Genomic DNA, 20415 nt, shown 5'->3' with positions numbered 1-20415 from the left:
TGACCATGTTAAGATCTTTACCCTCTTTATGCATACTGCTGTTCCAAAAAATTTGGTGGATTTTTTGTGTAGATCATTATGAAGGCCTTAGCATAATGAAATAAAGATTAAATCCTTATATATGGTTTCCATAGATCAATCACATGGTATTTATGATAATGTCATTTAATGTCCTTAATAGGTAAATAATAATTACATGTTAGAATTTTGATGGAGAAAAAAATTGTCACTATTAACTAAAATTATACACACACACATGTACAAAGAAAATGTACAAAGACATTATTTCTTAGTTCCATGTTAGAGATTTAATATTAGGTTGTTTATGTAAAAATGGATGAATTCCATTTAAAAATAAATGTATCACAATGTAATTTTCTGTTTCAAAAAGAAGTATAACTCAAGGCGTAGTTTAGCTAAGTAGAAATCTGAGCAATTTTTAAAACTAGCACAAAATATTCATTTCATCTAATAAGAATACAATAAAGCCCTTTGCAAGCCATACCTGTACAGTTCCCGCCTGTTCTGTCCAATTCATACCCGTCATCGCAGATACAATGAAACATTCCAGGCAAATTATTACATGTTCCAAAGACACAAATATTTTGGAAGGAGCATTCATCAATATCTGAAAATTTAAAAAAAATAGTCATTTCTTATTTACAAGGGCATTTTAAATATTTTAATGTAAAAAATTAATGAATTTTTCTGTCTCCTCAGATATTCTTATGCAGTAAGAATTTTTCTTTTTTTTGACAAGGTAAATAAATGGCAAGCAACTAATACTTATCTAAGAACAAATATAAAAGAAACATTATTTTATTTTATTGACACTATTTTAACTGTCTTGGGTTATAATATACTTAAAAAAAAAGAATTCTCCCAAGGCATAAAAAATACAAAAATTAAATATGAACATGTGAAAGGAATAAGGCTGTGAAAATTAAGGAGAAAGACCAATAAAATTATAAAAGATAAAAAAAGAAAATTAAGGATAAAAACAAATCAAATATTCTTATAATTTAGTGCAAAAAGATGTTTATTAATTATCTACAACATACAAAATACATAACATATTTAAATATTAAAGGTCTCATTAACATTACTTAAGTTTAATTTTTAAAAATTTTTATTCTGTAATCTGATCTATTATAAAGTCAGTTTAAAAAGGGAAATAATTTTTTTTCCTAAGAGCATGAAATAAGATCATCCCTTGCCCCACATTCCTAAAAATTTCATTAAAATAGCTCTATTGAAGCCAGAAATTCAGTTTATGAAACTCTTCCATGAGGCTTTAACTCAGAGTCAATAAATAAAAAATCACTCCTCATTCATATTAAAATGAAGGCTTGTGCCTGTGTGTGTGTGTGTGTGTGTGTGTGTGTATACAGCTGCAGAAATAATCTATATTTCTTCACATAGGAAGAGGGTGAACATTTCTTACACAAATTACCTCATATTCTGAGAATGCAGACTAGGCATGTCATTTTAGGTTGGACCATGCAAATTGTCCTAAAGTGCTGTCTTTCGTCGAAAAAGGTCTCTGGTCAATTAAAATATGATAATTAAGATTAAAATGATGAGTTTCAACTAACTTAGATTTAAGTTCAAGTTTTTTTTTAAAACTTGAGCTGATATTTAAAGGTGACTTTTTGTGTTGCTGCAATAAACAAAATTATTCTCTTTATATAAATGAATAAAGACTCATTAAGCTAGTTTATCACTGTATGGTGTTGATTTATAACTGAAAATGGAACTGTGTTATCAGCCCTCTGAGTATGCATTTCACTTTTAAAAAGTTCTTTCTATTAGAGAAAGAACTGACATGAACTTCTATTTAAATAATGTAATAGTGGTGTAAAATAAGGTTTTAAAGAGATTACTGTCTTGTTTTTATAAAATTGCTCAGAAATTCAAACAATACAGAAAAGTATTGATATCAAACAGAAGACAGAAAACAATACAGAAAATTAGCAAAAACAAAAATCTCTCCAAAATGCTTCCACCCAGAAGAAACTATCATTGATAAATAATAAAAGCCAAGGTGGCGTCACGTCCTTGCACGACATTGCCACAAGATGGCCAGCAGGGGAGGGCAGTTGGGGGCAATTGGGCCAGCAGGGGAGGGCAGTTGGGGGCAATCGGGCCAGCAGGGGAGGACAGTTGGGGGCCTAAACCGTCAGTTGGACATCCCCGAGGGTCATTTTGGAGAGGGTGCAGGCTGGGCTAAGGGACAACCCCCCCCCCCCCCCGCTGTGCACCAATTTCATGCACCAGGCTTCTAGTCATTGATAAACTTCATTCCAAATATTTCTCTATGCATATTCAGAGAATGAAGCCGAAACCATTTGTATGCATCAGATCAATTTTTCTTTATCTCAACAGTTTCTAAAATACTTTCTAATGTTAAGAATTGATGCAAAACACGAAAAAATTATCTTTTGGCTTTATGTTAAAATTCAAACATAATTTTTAGACAGTATTAAGGAATACTATACAACAAATGATAAAAAAATAAGATTCATAAATGCTTCCATCTTATTTTTGTTATTTAAATTATTCTAACTTTTTAAAAAAAGATTTTATATTGATTTTTAGAGAGAAGAAAAGAGATGGAGAGAGAGAAACATCTATCGACCATGCCCCCTACTGGTGACTGAGCCTGCAACCTGGGCATGTGTCCAGGCCAGGAATCTAACAGGCAACCCTTTAGTGCACTGTACAGCACCCAACCAATGAACCACACTGACCAGGACTATCTTCACCTTTTAAATGTTTGTGGCATTTACCACTATCTCTACAGTATATTCACACTAATTCTCCACTTAAAATAATCAATATTTTAACTGCATCTTTCCCATTTATTCTTGATTGGTTGTGTTTCTTTGCTAAGTTTCTGCTCTTTTTTTCCCCAAGAAGGGAAAGCCCACAAGTGTTTTCTTCCTCAATTATTTCATATGTAAAAATATACCTATTGTCTTTATAATTAACTAGTTATGAAGTCAATTGCTGAAGTACATTATTATTTTTAAATGTTTTATTGATTTTTTTTTTAGAGAGTGTGGGAGGGAGAGGGATAGAGAAATATAAACATTGATGAGAGAGAAAGATCTATTATTGGCTGTCTCCTGCACATCCCTTACTGGGGTTTGAGCCCACATCCTGGGCATGTGCCCTGACCTGGAATCAAACCAGTAACCTATTGGTTCATGGGTCAACACTCAACCACTGAGCCACCCCTGCTGTGAGGTATAATATTCTTGAGTCACATGTACCCCCAGAACTTTGTGGGCACAGTGTTCTAGTGTCTTTTGATACTGAATGTTTCTGTTTTGTTCATGACTTGCCTTTTTTATCAGTGTCTGAACAATTATTCACTATGACATAAAGTCAACAAAAATAATAAGGCTAAATCTTTGTCTAATGGTTTACCTTTTCCTGTACATTCAGTTCTTTCTTCTATTTCAGGAAGCTGTTTGTTTAGTACTTTTTTCTATTCAATTTTTTTGGGGTGTTTGACTTCTGAAACATCAATTATACTTCCGTTAATGGTCTTTGTCTTTTTTCTAATAGTGTTAATTTCTTTCTTTCCTACTCATTGCTATTATCTCAAGTCCATTCCCTATGTTAGTAGTTACATTTTCATCTCTCTCTACTGTTCTTTGCTGTTTCTATTAGTTCTATAAATTTGCTGTATTGGTCCCCATACTTTATTTCCCTTGACATTGCAATCTCCCTCTTTGTCTTTTGTTTTTATAATCTCTTTGAACTTGTTTAATTTTATCTTACTAAGGTCATCTATCATGGCACAAAGTACCTATGGGAAACTTGTTTTTGTCTTTTGAACAGTTTTTTTTTTCTGCTCTGGGTTGGTTCTTTATCTGTTGTTTGAATGTTCTTTTTGTTGTTGTTGTTGTTGATTCTATAGGATGCCTGCACAGGTACCACTGTTTTCTTTCAGTCTGTGTACACATTGTTTGGCCAGCTCTTTCAAGAGTTTTTATATATCCTGATACAGTTCAGATAGCTCTTCTTGACATTCTCCTTTCTTTACCTGGAAGACATCTTGGGGTATGGGTTTCATTAAAGCTTCTATTCTATAACCTCACTTTTCATAACAGTTTCATAAAATGGGGATCAGGGAAACGTGGATGGGAAGAGCTACACTGTGCACTCTCTTTAGATATTATATTAAATAGCCTGTGTCTAGGTTTAGTCCATCTGAAGTTATCCTAACCTGTCCCTTAGAAGGTTCCTCCAGGTTTTGTACCCTCTCATTTTGTTAAGGAATACTGGAAAATTCTCAACCCAGCAATTTTTTAGACTCTAGAAATGCTGAGAATTTGTGGTGAAAAAAATATATGCTGAGTGGATCATGTTGATCAGAGGGTCAATTCAGAGGGGCATTTATTTGTAAGACGGAAAGACATCAAGGAATTAAATTAGTACATTCAGTAGAGACTGTTTGGATGAGCCAGGTCTTATAAGAAGAGAGAAGACAAATACAAGGAGAAACAGGCACAATCATGAAAGTACATTTTTAGGATCTCAAAAATTGGCATTTAGTTAAATGGAGCAGTGTTTAACTGAGGGTGAACTACAGGTGTGCCACTCTCAGTTACCTTGGCAACTGGGATTTCTCTTGGTGGTAATGACATATTTTGAGAAAATCAACATGTGAAAGAAGTACAGTAAATAGAAACTACTTAGCATCAACTTGGGAGAGGTCTGGGAGAAGTTCTGGAAGGTCCTATGCCATAGATAAAGGAACAGAATTATGAAGGGGAAATTCCATGTTACGTATAAAGAATTAATTTTGAAATTTTATGCTGGCAGAAGTATCTGGCTACCGCTTACTTGTTCCTTTTCCCACTAACTCCTGTCAAACTGACATGGTTAATAAATCATGTAACTCCATAACCATACTGACTCACATTTTCTACTGCCTGGCTTCAGTGCTTAGAAGAAACCAGGACTGGGAGGAAAAACAAAACTCACTGTACAGTTGCCTTGTGTAAAGTGGATTAGACGCTGCCCAATCTAGCAGCTCAGTGCAGAGAATGGACGCTTTCAATTTCTAATATCACCTTCCCCAAGACCCACTATTCATCCTCTTATCGGATTCTCTCAAAATTGGTGGATATTTATGAAAAATGCCATGATCTTTTAGGCACACATTCTTCAGTGCCACTTCTGTAAGTGGGTCAGTCAGGCCCGACTTCAAGCCAACCTGGACTGTATAATTTGGTCTTGTTGGATTGCTGCTGGTGAAGTGTGTGTGAGTGCTGCTATTTACTATTTCTGTTCATTTGATTAGACACTAGTGTAGAAAGAAGAGCCTGTAATCTGGTTTCATTTTATAATCTTTGCTTAGCAGCAGTCAGCCTGAGTTATTTTTTAAAGGTTTGCTGATTCACTAATTTTGTTCAAGCCTTATCGTTTATATGAATTGTTTTCAATCTTTTTCCTTTATTTATATTTCAATGAACTCTTTATGAACACAATGATGGCCCAAAAGATATGTAATGTGAACTGAGTCTCCAATTTAAAAGGAAATCCAAATTCCTTTTCTTGGAAAGATATGATACTAGTCACCAAGTCCCATTTCTAGGAAAGGGGGATGATGTCATCACTGAGAGGAAGGAGACATTGCTATTAGGCAAAGTGCAGTCTTCATGAGTCCCTGAGGAGGACTTCCAGTCCCAGACACGCAGACAGCAGACTAAAACACGAAGGCAAATGCCCAAAATGGGCTACTTAGATTTTGATAAACACATTAAGTAGCAGTGATTGGGGTAGATAATATATCCTATTTTAAAAATGGAATAGTTTTTCCACATGTCACTTATTTAGTGATAAAAAAAGAAATGGTTAAAAAAAAAAAAAAAAAAAAAGAATGAGCCAAACTTCCAAATATTGGCTCGTGGCCAGGAAAACTTCATAAGAGATGAAAGCTGCCTTCCTCATTATTCATTCGGCAAAATAATCCATGCTTAAACGAATGACTTTTTTATGTGTAGCATGTGCTGTGTATTCTGTTTCCAGGTGGAGCCTGTTCCAGCCCTTTTTGTGGTTTCATTTGGTGTAGTTTATCCAACTTGGAAATGAGTTGGAATCCTGGTGACCCACCTTGGCAAGATCTGCTGTCTGAGGCTGGAGTGAAGCCCATCTCACACTCGCAGCGATATGCACCCGGGACGTTGAGGCATTGTCCATTCTCACAGAGATTTATGTTTTCTGCACACTCATCAACATCTGGGGGGTAAGCGAATTACATCTCCATTAAGTTCCAAACTTCATGACACATTTTCCCCTTATTCTATAACTAAATCAATTTCACTGGCTTGAGTGAATGCTCATTAACATGAAGCAACAATTAATCATATTCACCTAAATAAGGGGATACAACTCGATAGTGGAGCTATTTAACCTACACCCAAACATTAAATTCTAACATGACTAACAGGAGGAATGCAGGTGTCTCTCACATTCGTCTTGGTTCTATTTAATGCCAATTTCTTGCATCAGTATTATACCAACATCATTTAGATAGGACAAAGAGCATTGGTGTTAAAATGGTGTTAATTCACTTGAAAACATTATAGTGTTAGAAGAAATAACTAATTCTTTCACCAGTTTAAGCATTTTCAAGCAAATTAGAGACACTATAAGAATTAGGAAAGTTGTTTTCCTGTCATTACAATCGTATCAAAATGTTTCTATGTTAATTATGCAAATGGACATTATTCATAGACCTTAAAGATAACTTATTAATTCCATCGAATGGAAAAAAGGGAGGAGAACAGAAGCCAATATTTATTAAGGGCCAATATTTGCCAGGTAGTGTGCGGGTTGCCTGACATGCATTTTTTTATTTATTTCACCAATCATGTGAGGTTTAGAACCAAAGCCAAGAGCAGCCAACTGAGCTGTGGGAGCCCCAGCGAGCTGATGTGTGGCTGAGCCAGGATCTAAGTACAGTTGTATCTGACACCAAAGCAATGCCCCTGCCTTCACACCTTCACAACACGGTGCAGAGAAATTCCGAGAGAGATGAAATATCCACGGTTTAAGAATAATAATGCTTTAAAATTGAATAGACATGTTTTCTTAAAAAGGCATTTGAAAATGATGTGTGTATAGTCATGGGTTTAAGGTGTGTACTGAAATTCAACTGAGAAAGACTGATCTTAAAGACAAAAGCATAGTACTTTATGTCCAGAAAAAGGATATAGCTTTAAAAATGAATATAATGAGTAGATGTTTTATCCTCAAGGAATGTGGAATAAATAGCAGCTAAGTAGCAGCTAACATTTATTGAACTTGTATGATGTGTTTTTCTAAGTCCTTTATTATGTGTTTTATTTCATTAAGTTCTTTCAAAACCATGAGATAAGCTGATGTTTTGATAAACACATTAAATAGCAGTGGTTGGGTAGGTCATATATAATATCTGAAGACGCTGAATAGTTTTCCCACATGTCATTCATTTAGTGATAAAAAATAATAAAATAAATGGTTTTATTATTATTACTATGTCCATTTTAAAGGCTATACAGCCAGTAAGCAGCACAGGCAAAATCTGAATTCAGATGGTCTGATTCAGGCACAGCCTTCATTTTGGCCAATGTGTTAATAAATAAATAAGAGAAAATGATAGTCATTAGCAGTAAAGAAGAGTACTGTCATTATTTTAAATCTTCCACCAATGTTTTAGAAATTTTCTTCAGGTTTGTGTTTAACGTAAGAGAAAGATACCTAGTCACCTGTAAGTTTTTACACAGAGGTAGGGATTTCAGCCTCCTTTAACTAGTTTTCTTCAAATAAAGAAAGCTTGTAGAGTGTTCCAGAAAGTCATGCCAGAACACACAGCAGGACTCTCACCTACCTGAGCAGGTAAAGCCATCTCCAGTGAACCCTTCAGAGCAGGCACATCGGTAGGAGCCTGGGGTATTCACACACTGAGCGTTGATGCTGCACTGGTGGGTTCCATTAGAACATTCGTCCAGATCTTCATGCCAAGAAAACATAGCAAAAAAGTTCAGAAACAAAAATAGAACATTAAAACATTCAGAAAGGTTTTAATTTGTCTCAATTTAAATGTAAACTGGCCAAATGGAATGTGTTTTAGTTTATCTCTAAAGTCACACACAGTTCTAATTCTCTAAGATGTCAGACTCACAATCCAAAATGCTCATGCCACGAACAGGGGCCAAAAGTACAAATTCAAGCATTTTGTAAGGTATCCTATCAACTAGCTCTTTAATGACAAAACAACAAACAAACAAAATAACCCAAAACCACACAAAAAAAAACAAAAAAACCCAGGGCCATATTCCATTCTGGCTTCTACTCAGGGTGGATTTTGTCACTCGTTTTGTTATCAAGAAAAAAAAAAAAGGTCAATTTCTAAGATATTACTGAATTTCAGAGCAGGAAAATTAGCACAGATTTTAAACATTCATTTTATAGATGAGGAAACTGGTGATTCTTGACCACATGAAGCCCATTGTCTGTGGAAAAGAAGATGTTAAACACAGAAAACTAAGTTAAATATTGTTATACTAGAGGCCCGGTGCACAACATTCGTGCACTGGGCGGGGGTGGGATGGGGATGCCTCAGCCCAGCCTACACCCTCTTGCAGTCTGGGACCCCTTGGGGGATGTCCAACTGCCGGCCTAGTGAGGAGTAAGCCTAAGCCCGCAGTCAGACATCCCCCGAGGGGTCCTTATTAGTGCTGCCACAGAGGCGGGAGAGGCTCCTGCCACCACCGCTGCACTCACCATTAGCCAGGCTTCTGGCTGAGCAGTGCTCCCCCTGTGGGAGTGCACTGACCACAGGGGCAGCTCCTGCGTTGAGAGTCTGCCCCCTGATGGTCAGTGCGTGTCATAGTGACTGGTCATTCTGCAGTTCGATCGATTTACATATTAGGGTTTTATTATATAGGATGTACCAGGAAGAAATGTTACAAAGTGCTATGAAAGAATAAAAAGGGCATCTAATTTGGAGTACAGGAACAAGGAAAGCTCTAATAAGGAAGTAATTTTTAATTAACTTCATATCTAAGTGATGAATAAAAGCCTGCTGAACAGAAGTAGAGAAGGGTGTTGCTTGCAGAGGGAACAGCATATATAAAGACACTGAGTAGGAAAGGAGCTTGGTGTGACAAACTAAAGGAGGTGAGATGACAAAGCACAATGCAGGGGAAGAGGGTGATGGAAGAAGAAATTGGGGAGATAGTGGAAAGATGCTGTAGGGTCTTATAAACCATGGAAGGAAGCTAGATTTTATCCTAAATTCAATGGATTAAAATGACAATTGTGAAGACATCAGGTCCATGGTTTAAAAGATTTGTCTGGTGCCCTGACTGGTGTTTCTCAGTGGTTAGAGTGTTGGCCCAGGTACGGAAGGGTTTCAGGTTTAATGCCTGGTCGGGGCCTGTTCAGGGGCAACCAATCGATGTCTCTCTCTCTCCCACTCTTTCTTTCCCTCCCTCCCTCTCTCCTTCCCTCCCCACATCTCTCTCCCTCCCTTCCTTCCACTCTATGTAAAATCAATGTAAAAATATCCTTGGGTGAGGATTAACAAAAAAATAAAAATAAGTAAAACATTTGTCTGGCTGCTCTATGAAGAGTGGATTAGTAGGAGGAACAGAGAGGATGCTGAGAATGGTTGAGACCAGGGCAGGGGAATGGAGGTGGAAAGGAGTGATGAATCTGGAGGATACTCTGGATTAGAGAAGCCTAGGCACAGCTGAATCTTTGGTAGTGGGGGAAGGCTATTTTGCAATAGTTTGCCAGAGTGATAGGGGACAAGAAGCACACAAAAGGGAGGCTAAAAGAAAGAAAAAGAGGAGTGAAATGGGACTAGACAAATGGGAAGTGGGATATGGCCGAAAAGGTGTGAGATTAATGATAGAGATGGCTGGACTAGAAGTGGGCAGCTAGTGGACTGGACTTGAAGCCATCATAGAACATTCCTTAGCAAAGTTATTTGGAAACTATGATCATTTAAATTCTATAGTCAGCTCATAAACATTTGACAAGTATAAAACAATTAAATGGATGAAAATGCATATTTAAATATATTATTGGTAAGAGATTTTAAGGCTATTCTTTAATGCTTACTGCAGGCTTATAAGATTTTAATGGGCAATCATGGGGAGGTCAGTTTAGCTTGCTCAACTTTCCACTTAAATAGACTTACATAAGTCTTACCGTTTGGAAAATGGTTTATTGTTAAGGCATGTAAAACACCGAGCACAATAAAAGCAGCACTGTACATGACACCAAGGGTAAAATCCGGTCTTCTGCCTCATAGTTACAAACACTTACTAATCTTTGGCTAAAGACCTATAAAACTTGGAATAAGTCAACTGTTTTCCCACTCTCCTTTCTTTAAATCAGTCCTCTTGCAATCCAACAAAACATTAATATCTCTCTGGAAGAAAAATTCTATTTTTTATTAAGAAGCTGGTATGGACTACTTACTCCAGACTTAGGTTATCTGAAAACACCTTTTCATCCCCATTCATTTATTTCAACAAGTTTTAAATCTCACTGATTATGAAAAGATTGGGGAAATATATTAGTCATTTTCATCATACAGCTGTTTGAATTTTTGGCTACACATCAAATAATTTTTACTGAACAACACACTGAAAAACAGATGCCAAGGCATACTGTTGTAATATGATCATTTATACTATTGTTAAAGGAAACTCTTAGACAAGAACTACCTTGCAACTAAAGATGGCCTTTGGTTTTCAAGAGAATAAATAAAAGAGCATGCTTAAAGTATGCGAGTTAACAACTGTATAAAGGAGAGCCTCTAAGAATTTTGTCTTAGCCAAGGTTAGTTGCATTTGCAAACTCACCAATACATTTGATGCCATTTCCGATCCAGCCTTCTCTGCAGCTACATTTGAAGCTTCCTGGGACGTTTAGACATGAGGCATGCATGTCACAGTTGTGGGCACCAATTTCACACTCATCCACATCTGAGAAACACAGTTAATATGAAGAAAATAAAATACAAGCTAATTAGTTCTACTTCCCACTATATTTCTGTGCAGATAAAATTTTAAAATGTGGAAATATCTAAAACTGTACAAAGAAAACAATAACATTTTTATTTTTAATAGAGTCCAACAAGATTTGAAACGTCATGATCCAAATCAAGCAAGCCCTTCCCTAGAAGAAATTGCCAGCCCTTTCCCAGTGGAGTGAGATGCAGAGCTCTTGTCCTGACAGATGTGTGTGCCAGACCCTACCCACAGCAGCAGCCCTTCCCCTTCCTGGGCCCAGACAAAACTCCATGTAGAACTACAGATGACAAGAGAAATCTTATTTCCAAAAAGAGACTGCTTTTCTTCCTTACGCATGTCTCCTATTTGGGCAGCAGTCCTTCTAGGAAAGAGGACGCTGCTGCAGGAGCCACCAGAAGTACATCAGAGCCATGGGGCCCGGACTCCACACCCACTCTCCACTCCACCTGTGGGCCCACAGCCAACTCCGCGGTGAGGAGTAGCTGAGCGGTGTGCCACCACAAAGAAGAGCCAAACACCTCACACATGCTCTGTGTCAGTTCCTCATCACACATACAGTCACAGCCTGGTGTGGGTAACAGCCTAAGGGATGCTGGTGAGCAGATGATGTCAAAGGTTGGCTTCTGAAACATAAGAAGCCGAAACATGGAGGATACAAGCTTCAGACCTACCTGTGCATCCTGTGGTCCCCTTCTTCACTGAATAACCCAGCTGACAGTGGCAAATGAAGGATCCCTTGGTGTTCTCACACTCCCCAAACATGCAGATGTTTGAATTTAAGTCACACTCATTCACATCTAGAAAATGTATTTTCAATATCTTGGTTAATACTTGCTCATCTTAGTAATTCTAAAGCAATCTTTTAAATTGAATAGCATAATGCTAAAATACACAAATAAAATTTAAAAATATAATCTATTTGCAAGATACAATGTTGCAGATAAATATAATGTATTTAAGGATTTTTTTCCAAATAAATTTTCCATTTCAGCTTTTACATCTTTTAATAAAATGGTTTGAATTTTTAAAATAACTGAAAAAGCCTCTTCTTATGTTTATAAGTGTGTGCGTGCACAAATGTGCCTATATTTGGGTATGTGTGTGTGTGTATATAAATATTTATCCACTTCTACGGTACCCACCAATGCATGTTTTCATGTCCATTGAAGCCATGAAGCCATCATAACACAGACAGCGATACTCTCCAGGAATGTTGGTACACTGGCCACCATCACAAATATCAGGATTGTTTTCACATTCATCAATATCTGATGATACAAAATTAACATCAAATGAAAGAAAGGATGGCTTTGAGTAAGCTCATATATTTTTTCCCCATCCAGTTCCACTCAAATTATCTGGAGCCAGATGTGTAAGATAAAATTAATTAGACGCACAAAGTGTGTGTATTTTCTTTCCTGTACCTGCGCATGATCTCCCATCAGGCATCAGAGCATAACCCTCGCTGCAGCTGCATTCGTAGCTTCCTTCTGAATTGGTGCACTGGGTGTCACAGCCTCCGTTCATTATCATGCACTCGTCAATATCTGTAAAAACATTGCCACCACATTGCTTGTCAGGGCTACTTCCTTAAAAATAAGTAGCTTTTCTTCTTTTGAAACTTAAATAGCTTTGGATTTTTCTTCCCACTATTCATGTTGATTTATCATCATATCATTAATTTTACTTAGTTTTTTAACTTCCTTTTAGACAGCATTCCATTTGACATTTAGTTCCAGTAACCTAAGAATAAAGAGCTCAAAAACATAACTATGGAATTTAGGGAGTTTTCTATGATAAAACCAGAGATTCCTCTGCAAACCATGGCATCTTAGATCATTTCTAGGACAAAGAACTCCCATTGACTTCATTATAGAGTCAGTGCCAGCAGTTGTCCTAGGCTGATTTGAGAAATACAGGTTCCAGACCCCCTTGGCCTAGCCTCACCTGTACAGCCCTGCCGGTCGGGTGTGGCCTGGTATCCAGGATTGCAGGAGCACTGATAAGTTCCGATCATGTTCACACATTTTCCATTTCTACAGAGATTGTCACTCAGGGAGCATTCATTAATATCTATTAAAATAAACACAGAATTAATGTTTTACACAATTAAAAACATCACACAAACTATCAAGAACATGCTGTACTGGAGCCATAGTCTGCAAAGGGCTTTCTGTACTTCAGAGGGAAGTGAGATAATCTCCTGGGGCACTATCTGGAATATCAAGAAAAGAAAATTCTGGAATCTATATTTCTTATTTCCACCCACAACAGTGCTGTCCAGTACAACTTTCTACAGTGATAGAACTGTTCCATATCTGGGCTGTCCAATTTGTAGCTCCTACTGAGCACTTGAAATGTGGATAGTCTGACTAAGGAACTGATTTTAATGTTATTTAATTTTAATTAAATTTAAATAGCCACATGTGGCTAGTGACTACCACATTAGACCACACACATGTAGCCCATGCCGGAAATGAAGCTTGCTCACGTTTAATAGATGGGTTTACATTGGCACGCTCAGCTGGTCCTATCAGATGGTCAAGTGTTGATGTCTCCTGAGGGAAGACATCTGGTTCTGCACAACAGAGGGGCTGCCTACAGGGCCCTCACCTGCTCATCTGTTTTCATTGAGTTGTGCGTTTAGTGTGCCTGGAAAGGTGGACCTGCATACTATACTGCCTATTTTAAAATTAACTAACCCTCATAAGATGAACAAGTGCCTTAAAAAAACGCCTGCAAAGAATAAACTAGTAGTAATAATGAAGTCACAAGAGAACAGTAAGAAAAGGGTAGTGACACTTTTCATCAGACAAACTCGCTGGCAGACACAATATAAAGTAAAAACAATGACAATATAACCGGATATAGCAAGAAATTCATCCCCACTTCTCAAAATTAGTAAGACGACTATGTGACATACAAATGTATGTCTATGATCACTATATGTTTTATTCTATATACAAAAATATGTGCCTTATATTGTATATTATACCTTTGAGGGGTACTTTCTTTTCAGCTATAAGATCCATAAAAACCAATCAACAAAATAAACTGACCTTAGAAACTGACCTCTGAGTCACTGTTTGACAACCATGAATAAATATTTTGTAATTATCTGTGTAAAAATACTATTTATACCACTATTAAAATGAAGTAAAAATATTTAAAGCTTTTAAATTTACCTTTAAAAAGTGTCTGTTTAGTCTGTGATTTAAGATTCATCTAATATATTAGGATTTCACTATAAATAGGGTTTATAAATAAATAAACTAAGATGTGTTTAAATTATGTTTGTGTGTGATCTACTCTATCTTACACTGTCTTATTTGTTTATACTTTCAAGAAAGATGTCTGTGAAGAAAATGTTTCTTGGCTAAATCGAAGTTTTAAAGCCAGTATATGAGACTATAGTAAGCACAGAGGCCTTCGTATATTTATGAAAAGCAGTAGGTGGGAATGCTCTGAGACCAACAGCTGGTCTTTTCCTGTGGCCCCTGACATCCTTACTGAGCTCAGGGCCAGGGAAGAGACCTGGTGTTTCTGTGAGAAGAGGGGAGTGAGGGGAGCTCACATGTTCTCACATGTGTGAGTGGAGCCTATGATGACAGACATGGGCATAGAAGCAGACTCTGCTGAGTGACTGCACAGGTGAACTATCAGGGAGCAGGCCTTCCAAGATGTGCAGCTATCCCATCCCATCTACCCCCGGAGGAGGGAACTACATGGCCTTACACAAAGTCCCTCACCCAGGATCCTTTCAGGTGCGCTTGTAATGAAAAAGAGGCCACCAGGACAATGCTGGCTCATTCGAGTGTGTCACCAACACATTCTCTAAAGATGGCCTTAATCCAAATGTAGGGACTCTGAATTTACCATTTTTAATCAGCTAGATTTCACATGGCAGAATCAAGTTTATTAGAATCAACCACTGATCTTTATCATCTTCACTAGCTGACCTGAGTGGGTTTATGTGCTGAGGAGACAAACTCACCCACACAGTCTTCACGGGAAGGGGACAGCTCGTGTCCCAGTGGGCAGTCACACTGAAAGCTGCCCTCAGTGTTCACGCAGGTGCCACCCCTACAAAGGAGAGGGTTACGTTCACATTCGTCAATGTCTGAAAGGTAAAAATGTGAGATCCATTAAAGAACCCTGAGGAAAAAACATTCACGCATACACATGGGAGAAAGAATCATTATGCGAGGCAAGTGTGACTCAAATGGAAGAGACAGGCTGAATAGGAGATGGGATAATGCTCGCCTCACTTTTCCTATTGTCAGTGGATAAATGGTTAAAGTTCTACTCTTAAAGACAGTGAGCTACCAAGGAATTTACTTGTATGAAATAAACAGGTTTGCACGAGATAAAAAATAAACAATCTTTTATATCACCCTAACTCCAGATATCATTTATTGCTGTCTACATCTCTAATCAAAGTGAAAGAAAAATCTTGGACTTTGCACCTCTACAGAGCATGAATGATTCCTATAGGCTGCTGAAAATGAGTGGGCTAACAGATGGGCAATACCAAAGAGTTTGTAATAACACACAAATAAGGAAAATAACCTGAGATTCACATGAATCTAAATTTTGGGATCACCACACAATGTCATACATTTTAAATGAATCCTTTCTAAGTAGTCTCTGTTGATTTTAGATTCTATGAATAAACAGAACCCAGCCTCAGTATCTCACTGCCATTAAGGTGCCAAGAGGTTGGGTCTCCCCAAGAGCCATCTGGGAGCAGACTTCCTGTCTGACATGAGGGTGTTCTCTGACACCACAACTCCTTGCCAAGTATGCTGTCAACAGCTCTGAGAAAAGCCATGGTAGAGCCAGAGTCTGGGCTCGATTGGTTTCAAGCCTGGAGAGGAAGAGCTCAAGCCGCTTACCCATGCAGTTCTTCATCATCATGAACCCACTTTCGTAGCCTTCGAAGCACTCACACTCAAAGCTGCCTGGCGTGTTGACACAGATCCCACTTCCACAGAGATCAGGGGAGATCCTGCACTCGTCGATGTCTAATTCATAGGGTTTAAGAGAAATAAAAAATAGAATGAGATGAGAAGGTGTTAGAGATGAGAGAGATATGGCCTTCCAAGTGAAGGTGAAGCACACTGGAAATGTTGGGGAAGTCAGTGGCTAGCGTTTGAGGATGCGTTTTCAGCAGATCAGCCAGAGGGGGTCAGGCCTTGGGCACATTCCTTTCCCCAACTGCCAAAACTGTCATGGCCAATGGGCAGGTGGGGCCCTTTGCCTTTAAGAATTCCGGAATTGGGGATTTCTTTCTCTGGCTTTGAAATGGTAACAGATGGATGAACCAAGCAGCTGCAGGAGGAGCCAAACAAGGCAGATGACAAACGAGGCAGCAGTGGACACAGGAGGAATATCTCACGCACGATGCAAAGACCATGCTGGTTCTGCGACACTAACCCATGCCCACCCTGGTGTCTGAACAGGGGGCTGCTGCCCCTGAGCAGAGTGACCAACCACAGTGGGACAGCCAGGAGGCAGACCAGCCAACTCACTCGGAGCCAGAGAGCGCTCATATAAGGCAGGGCCTTGCAATATGCCCTATTTCTGTTTGTTTTTTTGGTGTCACATTCAGATGTGATCTAATTTTAAAAATATAAATTTAAAAAATGTTACTTTTTATATATGATAGTAATTAAGAATCTTCAATAGCTGCATTAAATTCTGAAAAACCGGATTCTTGGAGAAACCTCCCATGTCTGTAACTAAGATTTTTCAATAGGGAAGTCATGTCTTATAAAATATAATGAAGAAAACATGACTTATTTTTTAAAAATTTTGTCACAATGGGAAAAAATGCTTTGCCAGCATCTGTTTATTTTGCTGAATTTCAATTTTTAAGTTTTTCTATAGCAGGATTTATAAGTCACTAACATATGCGTGCACTGCTTTCTCCCAGCTATTAATACATAGAAGGAAGTCCCTAGGCAGATGAATGGGTCCGGGATAAAGGGAGATGACAGCAAAGAGAAGCTGTCCAGATGGAAGTGAGAAATGTTGGAGGAGTAGAGGGCAAGAGATAGAACCTAGGAGTCAGCTTAACAGAGGCCACCCATGAAGTCATTAAGGTAGATGCCATTCTGAGAGGCAGAATGCTAAGAGAGCAAAGGACTGTGGAAAATGCTCAAGGGATGGAAAATGCCAAAGTCAAGAAGAATCTGTGAAGATTAGAGAAGAAACATCATAGTCAAGGAAGGGCGATTGAAACAGGGAAGTACCATGGAAACCAAGAGAGAAGGAAATTCAGGAGGGGATCTAGCCAGAGGGTGAGAACATGCATAGATGAGGAAAACATGTTACAACTTCTCTATTTTAAACTTTACCATTTTTAATAGGATACTATATCAAGTGTGTACAATTGTTGATTTAATGGCTATGTTTTTTAGTACTCATATATACTGAATTAACAAATATATATATTACCCTTACCCAAGGATATTTTTCTCCACTGCTTTTTAGGAAGAGTGGAAGGGAGGGGGAGAGACAAAGAGAGAAAAACATCGATGTGAGAGAGACACATCGACTGGTTGCTTCTTGCACATGCCCCAACTGGGGCCAGGGATGTGCCTGCAACCAAGGTACGTGCCCTTGACCGGAATGGAGCCTGAGACTCTTCAATCCGTGGCCTACGTTCTAATAGGCTAAGGCAGAAAATCATGTTTTTATGTTGTTCTGTAGATAAAACAGCATATTCATTCTATTTTGCAGTGCTCTTACAGGTTTGGAGAAGTGGTTTAAGAGTAGGGAAAAGGAAACAAACAGAAAAACAGAAAATTGTACATGTTCTCAACAAGAGGATGAGCTTTAAAATAAAACATATATTTTTTATTGATTTCGGAGAGAGGGAGAGGAAGAAATAGAAACATCAATGATGAGAGAGAATTATTGATCGGCTGCCTCCTGCACGCCCCCCACTGGCGATCAAGCCCGCAACCTGGGCATGTGCCCTTGACAGGAATTGAACCTGGGACCCTTCAGTCCACAGGCCAAGGCTCTATCCCCGGAGCCAAACCAACTAGGGCAAGGATGGGCTTTTGATGGCAGTGCTTTCAAACAGCAAAAGGAAGAGAGCCAGGGCTTACCAAATACAACAAGGAGCGGTCTTACCTATGCAGTTTCTTTCCTCCATGTCTAGAGCAAAGCCATTATTGCAACGGCACTTGAAACTTCCAATTGTATTTCTGCACTTTCCATAGGTGCACATTCCAGGAAAAGCTTTGCATTCATTGATATCTAAAAGCAGAGTAAAGCCGGACTGAAGAGCTGGGTGACATAAAAGAGTAGGCCTATCACTTTCAGTTTAAAATCTATTGTGATGGAAAGGAAAGGATCCAAGTCAAAAATGTCAATGATCACATTGATGCCACACAAAAAGTTTCAACTATGAAAAAGATTCTGTGTTCTTCACGAAGAATTCTGATGCCTTTATTTTTGCTCATTTGTTTTGTAAAGTTTAGGGATCTACAGAAGTTTTTGCTACATCGGGGGTGCATCTAGTCGGGCCGCGCTAAGGAAAGCAGAGTTACACTAGAGCGATAGTAAGAAAGCGAGACTAGCTGACTGTTTTGTATCTTTACTTCCATGCCATCTTATATAGGTGATTTTCACACCTGGGATATAAGGTTGGCCACAAATTATGTTTAACAAAGAAAATAGAGTGGGAAATCAAATGTCTGAAGCAAAGCCAACTCTCAGAGAATGTGGAGTGGGGGGGACTGATGTGCCGCTCAGTTACCTTTGTAAAATGGCCTCCCAGTAAGGACATCCCCTCTGTTAGCAAAGCCAGGCCCCCTGGGGCACAGGGTGTCGTACTCCTTGGTGCCAGGTTTGGGGCACTCCTCACACTCGGTGCCCCAAGCTGCCCCCACGGCACAGCAGCAGGCATCCATACGGAACTTCCCAGGAACAGGATGGATGCATTCATCTTCATCCCACTTCAAGTAGCACTGCTCCATGCGGATGTCTATGTGGAGGGTGAAATGGCAGTTTGAGATGAAGTTGTAACACTGAACATTCAGATACCGAACGTCCGCTCGGTGCCTGCCATGAAGCCAGGCCCTGGAGCTACACCAGGAGGTGAGAGCCACAGCCCAGCACTTCCTGGAATGGAGTCCATAATGACAGTCATCTAATGAGAGCAAGGTGGGTTCTCCTTCAGGATGACTTAATTCTCACAAGCCATCTTCAGGAGAAAAGGTTCCCTTGTGACAAGGCTCTTTCATATCATCACCTATGATCCCCTTCTTGTATTGCTCACTTCAGAAAGAATGAAATCATTTCAGTGACAGATTCTTCTTGTTCACTGAATGGCTTAGCGTGGCTTGTGAGCAGTCCTGTCGCATCCTAGTTATAAACAGTAACTGATCAACTCGAATCTACAGGCCAATTGATACAAGGATTAAAATACCTTTATAAAGAACACTATTATTGCACTTAAAGTTTTTCTTTTTCCTGCCAAACTTATCTTTTCACCATGGTTTTTGCCCTAGGTTATGTAAATCTGCTCTAATAAGGGGCCACATTATTTGTTTAAATGTCACATTTTCCCTTCAACCTCAAAGAATACTAAAGTCTTGGCATGCTAGCTAGGACCTCAGAAGATTTATCAACAGTCACAAAATAGGGTAAATTAGCATAATCTATAGATAATGCATTTATCTGTGAGCCAGTAGAGTTGTTGGTCAAACTACAGTCAAACACTTGGCTGTTAAATTGCAAATATGGATAATGAGTTCAGAAAAGGCTTTCCTTAACAAAATAACAAGTTTTATTTGATAAGATTATTTCAAGATATTAAATCCTTTCCTAAACCTGAAAACTGTTTAACAGAGGAAAAGAGATCCCTAGTGAAAATGCAAACACAAACAAATAAATGTGTTTTCTATTTTACTGTCAATACTGATTCTTTCAAGTTCTCAACCAAAAGTAATATCAACTCTAGCTACTTCCTTTAGCCTAGCATTACAGACATTTCCAAGTATTATAATTAAGAAGTCCTATTTTTAAAGAAAAAATAACAGTGGTAAATTTTTATTTTGATTTGGTAGACTGAATATAGATATTCACAGGAGATGATTTTGCCCTAGATAGCTGCATTAACACCAACCAAAAGCCACATTCTCTGCCAGTGTGAGATGTAACAGTAATCCAATGAGTCTCTTACCACAAGACACTCAGGGGCTGATCTCACTTTACTCTATGCTGTCACTAGGGCAGTAAGGATCTTAACAAGATGTGACAGTTTTATTTAAGTACAGGTAGCCTGAGAACTCTGGCTTGAGTCAAATTGTTTCTGAAGTAATTGAGGTAATTTGCTCAAGAAGCTATTCTG

General features: G+C 38.4%; 1 protein-coding gene across 1 annotated transcript in view; it reads right to left on the bottom strand.

Annotated features, from left to right (window-relative positions):
* Positions 1-20415, bottom strand: part of FBN2 (fibrillin 2) — a gene marked incomplete at both ends in the record, with an annotated part of 272359 nt that overhangs the window by 52634 nt on the left and 199310 nt on the right. The window contains 12 exons of the mRNA XM_080678695.1: positions 506-628; positions 6130-6255; positions 7889-8011; positions 10878-11000; positions 11720-11845; positions 12191-12316; positions 12473-12595; positions 12996-13121; positions 15043-15168; positions 15944-16072; positions 18192-18317; positions 18820-19047. Coding sequence (XP_080534821.1) covers positions 506-628; positions 6130-6255; positions 7889-8011; positions 10878-11000; positions 11720-11845; positions 12191-12316; positions 12473-12595; positions 12996-13121; positions 15043-15168; positions 15944-16072; positions 18192-18317; positions 18820-19047 — 1605 coding nt within the window. The remainder of the gene's footprint in view (positions 1-505; positions 629-6129; positions 6256-7888; positions 8012-10877; positions 11001-11719; positions 11846-12190; positions 12317-12472; positions 12596-12995; positions 13122-15042; positions 15169-15943; positions 16073-18191; positions 18318-18819; positions 19048-20415) is intronic.

This window comes from Plecotus auritus, assembly GCF_963455305.1.
Source record: "Plecotus auritus genome assembly, chromosome: 7".
In the NCBI taxonomy this organism is placed as follows: domain Eukaryota; kingdom Metazoa; phylum Chordata; class Mammalia; order Chiroptera; family Vespertilionidae; genus Plecotus; species Plecotus auritus.
Note: the sequence above shows the minus strand (reverse complement) of the source record. Positions and strands in the feature narration are given on the sequence as shown.